The sequence below is a fragment of the Solenopsis invicta genome, chromosome 5 (assembly GCF_016802725.1).
Source record: "Solenopsis invicta isolate M01_SB chromosome 5, UNIL_Sinv_3.0, whole genome shotgun sequence".
Taxonomy (NCBI): domain Eukaryota; kingdom Metazoa; phylum Arthropoda; class Insecta; order Hymenoptera; family Formicidae; genus Solenopsis; species Solenopsis invicta.
The window spans coordinates 21352452-21363219 of NC_052668.1; the positions used below are offsets into that span (position 1 = coordinate 21352452).

General features: G+C 34.2%; 2 protein-coding genes across 2 annotated transcripts in view; one reads left to right on the forward strand and one right to left on the reverse strand.

The window, feature by feature from the left end:
- The window catches only part of LOC105195136 (twitchin), an 88069-nt gene extending 82104 nt beyond the window's left edge, over positions 1-5965 (forward strand). The window contains 14 exon segments of the mRNA XM_039449994.1: positions 84-217; positions 308-515; positions 755-907; positions 1003-1229; positions 1328-1618; positions 1953-2324; positions 2579-2635; positions 2754-2917; positions 2997-3117; positions 3401-3543; positions 3729-3885; positions 4079-4396; positions 4481-4594; positions 4743-5965. Of these exon segments, the coding sequence (XP_039305928.1) occupies positions 84-217; positions 308-515; positions 755-907; positions 1003-1229; positions 1328-1618; positions 1953-2324; positions 2579-2635; positions 2754-2917; positions 2997-3117; positions 3401-3543; positions 3729-3885; positions 4079-4396; positions 4481-4594; positions 4743-4945 (2662 nt within the window). The 3' untranslated portion in view covers positions 4946-5965.
- Positions 5966-6565: 600 nt separating this feature from the next.
- On the reverse strand, positions 6566-10741 carry LOC105195139. Its single transcript, XM_011160402.3, has 8 exons — positions 10496-10741; positions 10212-10410; positions 8847-9242; positions 8278-8506; positions 8081-8189; positions 7889-8010; positions 7337-7546; positions 6566-7267 (listed from the first exon to the last, which is right to left on the reverse strand). The coding sequence occupies exons 2-8, from the start codon at positions 10407-10409 to the stop codon at positions 6882-6884; spliced, it is 1650 nt and encodes a 549-aa protein (XP_011158704.2). The 5' UTR covers position 10410; positions 10496-10741; the 3' UTR covers positions 6566-6881.
- Positions 10742-10768: the final 27 nt, after the last annotated feature.

The window sequence follows — 10768 nt, forward strand, 5'->3', positions numbered from 1 at the left end:
TCTATTTTGACAGAAGAATTGTTTGCTATTAAATCCGATGGCGGGTTTGCGTTATTCTTGATCTCGATCATTTGTCTCGTTAGCTTATCTGGAGGCGAATTGTTCGAAAGGATCACAGCCGAGGGTTACACCATGTCCGAGGCAGAAGTCATCAATTATATGAGACAGATCTGTGAGGGCGTTAAACATATGCACGAGAAGAACATCATTCATCTCGGTAAGAGATAATTGATATTTAACATTAATATTTATAAGCTAATTTATTAAATGTATCGTCTTAATGCAACAAACACGTGATTGTTTTTAGATATTAAACCCGAGAACATTATGTGTCAAACTCGCAACAGTACGAATGTGAAACTGATCGATTTCGGTCTAGCTACTAAACTTGATCCAAATGAAGTAGTAAAGATCAGTACGGGCACAGCCGAGTTTGCTGCTCCCGAAATTGTCGAACGTGAGCCAGTCGGTTTTTACACCGATATGTGGGCCTGCGGTGTACTCGCTTATGTTCTGTAAGTAAATTTTTTGTCAAATAGCTGAAAGAAGCAAATATATTTTATATAGTATATATTTCGCGTTTCTTAGAGTATATTTTTTTTATTCCGTTATCGATTTCAATTATGATATATCTATAATATAATATATCGAAAAACTCTGAAATTAAATATCTGACACATTTTACATTTGTATTGAATATAATTTTATTAAAAAAAAGAGAAACTTTATCGATTAGCATGCATCGTTTGCATAGATTGAGCGGCCTTTCGCCGTTCGCCGGTGACAACGACATTGAGACCTTGAAAAATGTGAAGGCATGCGACTGGGACTTCGACGAGGAGGCATTCCGCGACGTTTCCGAGGAGGGAAAAGATTTCATCAGACGGCTACTCGTTAAAAACAAAGAGTACGTTTTACTGTTCTACTCACAGATTCCTTCTCTTTTCTTCGTGTTATTCTATGTTATTATTTCATTTATATTACTGTGTTCTTGTCCTTTAGGAAGCGCATGACTGCGCACGAGTGTCTCCTTCACCCATGGTTGACCGGCGATCATAGCAAGTGGACCAATCCAATCGCCAACAGTCGTTACCTCAACATCAGGGATAGATTGCGTGCCAAATATGAAAACTGGGACAAGTACGTTCTTCCCATCGGCCGCCTAGCCGAGTACTCATCGCTCAGGAAACTTTTAATCGAGAAATACAGAATTTACGATTCTTGCTTCGGTAAGTACAAAAATTAATACGTAATTAATTTTTGTAGAAGACATAACGGTATTGTCCGGAAAGTATGTGTAATTCTTAAATTAATCATATTTTTGTAGACCGCCGACAAGCAGCGCCCAGATTTGTCATCAAACCACAGAGCGCGTTCGCATACGAAGGACAGAGTGTGAAGTTCACTTGTCGCGTGATTGCGATCGCGGCACCAACTTTGTCTTGGTCACACAATAATCAAGAGCTACGGCAATCCGTGAAATTCATGAAGAGGTATCACGGCGACGATTATACCTTTATTATTAACAGAGTCAAATTGGAAGACAGAGGGGAGTATATTATACGAGCGGAGAATCATTATGGCTATCGCGAAGAAGTCGTGTTCCTTAATGTACAACGTAAGTATTTATATCAGAATTTTATATACACTCTGCAATTACATAGTTTTAAGAGAAAATTGTAATTTTTAACGTAGTTTGATATCGATTTCTAATTTTTTTAAACATTTAGATAGCTATAATTTAAATTATATTTAAATTTAGGAGAAGTATTAATTTTAAATGATCCTATGTATACATGATCATTTTTTTTCACTGAATTATTTGATTATGCTTAAGCAATCTAATTGACGAAAATACAATCAATCATTGTATCTTTATTTGCTTTACATTTATAAATATAAGAAAAAAATATTTCTGTATATATAATTCTTTTATTTTTTTACATTTTCAGCACTGCCGAGAGAAATTCCCAAGTATAGGCCCGAGTTGCAGCCTGTACGCAGACGAGAACCGCTTGGCTACAACGTATGGCTAGAGACTATCGAGTCGGCGCCGAGCTTCACGTTCCTGCTGCGACCACGCGTTATTCAGATCAGACAGACTTGCAAGTTGCTCTGCTGTCTTGCTGGCAATCCACCACCCACCGTGAAATGGTACAAGGACAGAGAGGAATTGTCTAAATATAATTATCCCATGAGCAATGCCGATGGCGTCGTCACGATGGAGATTGTTGACTGCAAGCCGGAGGACAGTGGCAAATATCGTTGTGTGGCTACGAACAAACATGGCAAAGACGAGACCAGTTGCGTAGTTATCGTAGAAGGTACGAAATAAATCAGTTATTAAATATCGATTGAAAAAAATGTTAAATTAAAAGATGAGAATCTATGAGAATTAGTTTAATGAACGCAATACTTATGTTAATAATTTGAGATAATTAATTTTAAAGTTAAAAAAATATAATTGATATTTTAAAATAAATTTCTTTGATTAATTTATATTTGATAAGATTAATAATATTGTTTGTATAATTTATATTGACTTTGCTAACAAACTTGATTGAGCATTTGTTTGTAGGCACTGGAGAAACGGAGGAGCAAATAAAATTAGTGCACAATCTCCTACATTCCGGAGGTAAAGCTGTTTAAGAATGTACTCTGTTTGCTATTTGCACTTCTTTTTCTTTATTATTAAAAGTTATGTTCTAAACGTATTTAGATTTATTTTAAAAATAATATAATTATGGTTTAAGATCGAAAGTTTATTGAGCAACCATTGAAACCGGCACCGCCACCGATCGTGACAGTTCACAAGTCCAGCGATTATAGTGGCTTTAGTTCTACAACCAAGCAAGGCTATTCAAGCTCCACTTCTTCATACAATGGCAAACACAGTTCCACCTCTTCCTCGTATAAGGTACAAAGAGAATAATATCAAATCATATTTGTTAATTAAATAAGAACTATTGCTGATACATTTTTGGATGCAATTTTAGGACAGCTCTAATGTTAAAATAAATGATTCGTCTGACAAACGGAGCATAAAGAAATACGGCTCGAAGCTCGATACCACCGGCAGTCCATCTCGATCTAGGAGCACCACGAAAGAACTCATCCGTAAGCATGAAATATTTAATCAATGAGTTAATATTAAACCGACTGTGAATAAATCTAAAGGAAAAAAAATATCATTTTTTCAGTCCTATAATATAAACTGCGTACCGATACAAGTTGTCTGACTTGAAACACAATTATGTACACAACAGAAATTATAAATAATATCTGAAATTAAATTGATAATTAATTTTAATAATAATGCTAAAAAGTATTTCAAAACATTGTAAACAATTTATTGTAAAAAATATTTCGTAATACTTACTTTTATATAAATATATTGAAGAGCCTTCGGACGATTCGATGAGACCACCGCAGTTTACTCAAAAGTTAAGGAATCTCACGATCAATGATGGCGAACATTTGGAACTCACGGCCAAAGTCGACGGCGATCCGGAGCCGCAAATTACTTGGAGTAAAGATGGCAAGGTAGATGCACAAGTCCGCGAAATACATTCGTTCACTATTATTAAATTGATGTATAAAATTGTTGTGCAATTTATTAAGTATAAAAGCAATGATTACAATTATTTCTATAAATGTGCATTAAAATCACAATACCAAAGAAACTCTTCTATTAGCGATTATTATGTGTGCAATAAATTCTTCTATAGATGCTGAGTTCGTCGGAGATTGTTGATCTAAAATATAAGAATGGGATAGCTACTCTTACGATCAACGAGGTATTCCCCGAGGACGAAGGCGAGTACGCGTGTCTTGCGACTAACAGCATCGGCAGCGACACGACATCCTGCAAACTGACCATAAAACGTAAGAACAATTCTTATCACAACAATTAATCTAAAAAAGTTAACTTAGTTAAATATAATTTAATCTGATTTAAGGGGGAATTTAATATTGTCCTTTATTTTAATTTTTACTTTACTTTTTAATATTATTTTATTGTATTTCATGAGAAGATAAATATGGGGAACATAGGGCTTAGTCCAGTTTCTCTTTTCAGCTGGTGAACACGCCGCCGGAAAGAAGCAGGGCGATGACAAATCACCGAAGATCGTCGATCACTTAACGAGCAAATACGTGAAAGATGGCGAGGCTGTGACGCTCAGCTGTCGAATAATCGGCGCGAAGAAATTTGACGTGGTGTGGCTGCACAACAACAAAGAGATCAAGCCCAGCAAGGACTTCCAGTACACTAGCGAGGCTAACATCTACAAGCTAATCATCGCCGAGATATTCCCCGAGGACTCCGGCACTTACACGTGCGAAGCTTTCAACGACGCAGGAGAGAGCTACTCGTCGTGCACGTTAAGCGTACTCGGTAAAAGATTGTCAATGATTCAATCGTTTAACAGAAAACACCACGAGCGACAGCATTTTAATTTCCGTTCTACATCTCTTCCAGCTGCAAACGAAGAGCCGAAAAGCCCAGCGTTCGCGACATTCCCGCAGTCTGCAACAGTGAGTGAAGGCGAGTCGGTTACTTTCACGTGCAAGACTGATACCGCGCCTTTGAAAGGTAAATAATTTAGTAATAGTAATTTAAGTAAATAATATAAAAAGTCCAAATAATTTAAGTGATTTTTTATATAATTCTTGCACTTTCTTTTCCTACGATTTGTTAAGCAGCGATTAAACTGTTATCACTAATGTTATGAATTTTCCAGTGACTTGGTTGAAGGATGGCAAGGCGATTCCCGAAACAAGCAGCAGATACCACTTCAGCTCGGACGGCAGCACGTCCTTCGAGTTTGGCATTAAGACGTGCACGGCCAGCGACGTTGGTCAATATTTGGCGCGTGCGATCGGCCAGAAGGGCGAGACGAACTCGGCGTTCGCCCTCAACGTCGTCAATCCCGGCGAGCTGTGAAATCGATCTTGATACCGGGCTACACGTCGAGTTATCATCGCGGTCGACGACCGAATTAGAGCACCTCTGATACATTCTTCGCGGAGAACACGTTTCTAGATCGTTTCACGAATATCAAAGGGCACGTGTACATTTCGATGGATCTGTTATGAATACGTTCTCCAAGAAGAGTATATCTTCACCGCTCTCGCACGCGTTTGACACGTGGACGCCGTAATAATCTCCGAGCGATCGTTACCGCGCTTTTCCACACTTTCTGGCCTCTCTGCTTTTGCGAAATTTAACCGAAATGTACGCGATGCGAGTGAAGAGTCGCGATGCGAGTGAAGAGTCGAGCCACAGCAGCTCGGCTGCAGCGAACGTTTTTAGAATATATGACGTCCCCCTGTACAGAAAGGAAGAGGGAACTGGAAGACTAACATTAAATCTGTCTCTTTCTCTCTCTCTCTCTCTTTCTCTCTATTTCGCGTATTCTGTATGTAAATTATTTTGGAACGCTGTATTTTCTTCCTGTGTGTTTGTCATGATGTTGCATGATCCGCGCGAAACGTCGGGACGCTGTCACGACGAGAATTCGAATTCGCCACGAGAATCCGCACACAAGCATTACGGATAGCACGCGCAACTTACGCTAAAATATTCGGCTTTGCTGTATTACACGACTCGGCACACATTCGAGTACACGCAACTACTTAACGGGCACATCGCGGTAGCATCCGCAAAAAAGAGACAAAGAAAAATGAGCATCCCGTAGGTTATTGATGCCCGCGAACGTGATTTTCCCGGTGAGACTGCCAGCATCCTCGAACATCTTAACATACGTTTTTAATATCATCATCCAAGAATCTAGCTGAGAAAATCCTTCGATGGCATTAGATTGAGCATGCAAGTATTTTGTCGCGATTCTGTCGCGATGTGCCCCATTATTCCATATTAATGGTACGCACCGTCGTGTTTTACTTGTTTGAAGACTGCTTCCGAGAAAATTTACGATAAAATAAAACGTATAATTAAAAATGAGTCTGCTATAATAGTAATTACACCATCGTGTTTTACTAACGTACATTGTAAGTATAGTTTTTTTATTAATTTTCCCTTATTTGCCTCTGAATTAGTGTTTGCATTTATATTGAAGGTCTCAATGAGAAAAGGTCTGTGGTAAGCTTTTCTTTTTTTGATAATGAAAGTAATCGGCATAAACATTGAGAAAAGTATTTATTTAATATAACTAGTATAAAAATCATAAATTGTATTAGTACACACTTATCAAGGAAAAAAGATTCGATTTTTAGAAATGTCACTTCCTTTTGTATGTATGAGATTAGAATTGTTGACTAGGAAAATATTCATGAGAGAAATAAATAGAATCAAAATATTAATTTAATCTCAAGATTCCCAACTTAGGATCACAGTACAGCATCATACTTTGAAGGTAAGACTTTCAAACAGTAACAGTTTCAAAACAAAATTTGATTCTCCAAAGTATAAAGATTGAATTAAAAATCTACAATTTTTTCCATAAAAATTGTAACTAACCGTGATATCTTTTTCAGGTCCGATTTGAGCTGTATGGCATTGAAGAAGAAAAATCATATCGTAAAAGAAGAAAAGACAACGGAAAATGTTCATCTATGTTTTACATAAAAATCACATATATTTACAAACACTTATACATAGTAAAATTTATACAATTATTAAATATTATTCGGCATTTGTAATAATTATTACAAAACAACGTGAAATAGCATCATGTTTGTTGCTGGCATACTGCTCGCAAATATATTACCTATGTGTTGTTATCAGAATTGTAGCAGTCCGCGTTTGTTGGCAAATTGATACCTTCATAACTTTAGACAGCCAGCAACATGCCGGCAACTTTGAAATTGTTATCATCAAAATGTGTCAAGACAAATAGGCTGGAAAGTTTTTACACAAATTAAGCGTGATCCAGGTTCGTCGTGTGCAGCTGAGCTGGATGCATTAGATGATTATAACGTACGTCCGTGTAACACGAAAGAATCTTATTTTGATGGCATTCTTGTATGGGAATATCTTGAAACTGTATCATTTCAGGTTTAGTTTTAAAACTTGTACATAATAGTATTGGATTCAATGACATCTTGTATGGGTCTATTCGTTTATGGATGTAAATCATATCGAAATGATTTTGATGTATTATATGCGCTTTATGGCATGGGCAAATGCCATTATAACAAATTGGCAATGAACAGTCTGTTTTAAGATTATCTTCTTTGTTGTATACCTCCGTGACAATTTTTAAAATTAAAGTACCTTTATAATCGTTTTCATTATAATTTATATCTGCAAAACGTAATAATGTGAGTTAAAATTTTTTTCACACCCATATAATGCATAAATTATAATAATTACCAAAGTAACATGGCATAGTCCTACACGTTATTAATCCATTATTTAATTGGGTAATAAAATCTAATTCCATGTCCCATGCATTTTTATCAGGAGAATAAATATAGAGAGTCATATCAAAAATATATACGATTACTTTCTCATCAAAAACAAAATGTTGAGGAACACTGACAAATTGACGAGGTATTTTCGTACATTCCAGCACCCATTCACCTGTATTATCAAAATAATACTAATGTTCAGAAACAATGATAAAATCTACAGATATTTTTGCATTTGGCATCTACAATATACATATACCGGATATATTATCTTTACATTCAAATACAAGAGCAAAAATTATTATAATAAAATACTATCTATTTATAATGTTAAAAGTAATTTCAAGGCCAAATTCATAAATAATAATTATAAGACGCAATCGTAAGATATAATCTATACGTGAAAAATTATATGTAATAATCTTTGTTCAGAATTATTATACTAAAGTTAATTATTGTGTCTTGCATATTATATCAATAAAATATGCATTATGTAGTTGCATATTCAAATTACCTGTGTAGATATCATAGATGTCAACACTATCCAGTTTTTCTCGATACTGTCCCACACCACCCATAAGTACTAATTTGTTTTTCACAAACGCAGCAATCATGTGCCTTCTCTTAGTTGGCATACTGAAATATTTGTAAAGATTATTTTAACAGGTAACATAACAATTATCTACTTAAGCGGTGTGATACTTACACTGTCTCCAAATACCATTTCTTAGATATCAAAGAATAACGCCACACATATGTGTTAAACTTTCCCGAACCAATTCCAAATTCTCCACCACAAAGATATAAATCGTATCCTAAAAAAAAAAAAACATATTTAATCAATAAACAACATTTTTACTTTATATATAAAAAAAACAACAAAAAAAAAAACAGATTGCATACTTCTGCAAATAATCTGCATTCCTTTTAATGCATTTTTTCCAGTACTAGCATCAATAATATTTTTGGGATATTTGAATGAGGTAAGTTCAAAAAATTCTTTACCATCCCAGCAATAAATAAATTGCTCACTGTTAATTTCATCACTCTTTAGTGTTCTATCGTACGATATAACACTATGTAAAATTTTTGTTTCTTTATTTTTTATGATATCTAAAGGAATTGTAAAATCCTACAAAAACAGAGTAATTTTATTATACGTAGAATATTAAATGTATTAAAATATAATTTTTGCCTTAGGTTATTTCCAAGGTTATATTACTTTACTTTTAAAATCTTATTTCAAAAGTAATATAATTTCAAAAATAATACAAAATACATGTCTTGTATTTAGTTCTGTATAAAAACTAGAGACATGTGATAAATGACAGTTCGCGAATTTGAACACACATTTTAATAAGAGTTACAAAGAAACTCTTTAAATCGAAGTGACGTATAAGAACTGATATAGTCCCACTTGCTCCCATTACTACGACAACTATTACTAAAGTTTTCAAAGATAATATACTTACGTCATGATGTTTCATCCATTTTTGTGCAATGTCACTTAAATAAGACGTTGAAGATCTTATATTAATGTTTCCGATTAACTTTAGAAGATTTTCCTTCGACAATTCGTAAATTGATGTGAGTGGCAGTTCATCAAAACGGTCTAAACAAACAGCCAAAGAACAATCTCGTAGCGTATTAATATTCAATTCTTGTGATAGTAACCAAATGTCAATTGCATGTTTTGGTGATATATTATTTTCAAGCCAGTCGGTTACAATATTTTCTAAGTTATCTGCTACAAATATACAACTTAACTTCAACAGATCAAGGATACAATCAAATTCTTTAGTATTGTAATTTATCATTTTTGCCGATATATCATTTTCGTCATCATTGCTTATCCAATCAATGAAATCCTATAAAATTATTATTTTAATAATTTAGTTGTACAATAAAACAATTTACATATAATTATATTTATTTTATCGAAAAGGTTGCGACTATAAGTTCATGTTATGCGTATATTAGTTCTTAACTGCTACAAAGTTTACGTTGTGCACGTGCGCATTATTTATTATTAGTAGCCACTTTATATATTATTATGTAAAGTAGAATTCTGGCTATATTTTATCAACATATATGTAACAATATTATTATTTGATATATCATATTTAAAGTAACACAAAAAAGTTATTTTTAGTTTTATGCTTTGCATATGTAAGAATCAATAAGAACTGTAACTTTATATTTAATAATGAAAGATACATCTTAAATATATGTGTTTCTTCTTTTTGAAATTTATTAAACTGTTCTATCATCACATTTATTAACGCAGAATTTATGGATTATCACGGAGTTTCCCGTTCGATCTTTGACATCAAACATTGGCGACTACAGCTTAGACCGTTTTTCTATACGTACATATGTAGCAAATCATATAGGCTATAAGAAAAATTATATGAAAATTTCTACATAGGATTTTCTTCTTAAATTTGTATGTAAAAATAAGCGCAAATTACAATTTTTAGTACAAATGTCTACAAGAAATATTAGGTTTGTTCTTTTTTCATATCTCAGAACTGAACTTGTACGGTTCATCTTCCCTCTTCTTCTTTTCACATTGGAAAGAAAAAGAGAAAAGATAAATCATGCGAGTTCAGTTATAAGATATGGAAAAAGAACAAACTTATTATATCATTCCATATGGATTCTTATATAGGAATATACATGGATTACTATATGCAACTGGATTACTATACAAACAACTTTCAATATGAATGTGCTTAATTTATTTCTATAGGAAAAACATGATTTGTCCATTCAAAAAGATTTTATTTTTGAATAGGCGAATCAAACAAGAATTGCTTTCGTTGCAATCAACTAACCTGTAACGAAATCAAAGGAATATCAAAGTCGATAACGAGTTCCGTCTGAAGATGATCTCGATAGTTTCCAGACAAACGCGCAGCAAAATACTGACTTTTGTCGATTAGGTTTTGCTTTTTAACTTCGAATCTCTCTTCATTGAAAACCAATATCACTGTTTCATGTGGGTTCTCGCTCTCCTGGCTTCTATTTTCCATTCTAAAATTGTCCATACATTATTAATGCAATAAATATACATTTAAGTATGTCGAAATAGATATAAAAAAAAATTAACACTACTTACTTTGTTTTATTCGTACGTTTTTAAGTAATCACACAGCATCACGTGTGCAACTGACGCTACCCTCTGCTATTATGTACGTAGAATTCAGGTAAAGCTGAGTAAAGATGCTCCAAGTAAAGCTAATGGCACACGATGCGATATTTCGTTCTAGCTATCTTGACGAAACTAAAATGTAAAGCAGAGAGGAACCTGAGACGGGCCTCGCTGGCTTTTTTCTTATAACGATCCGAAACACCCGTATTGTTGTCAGGTGTTGTTCGTACTAACATCCAT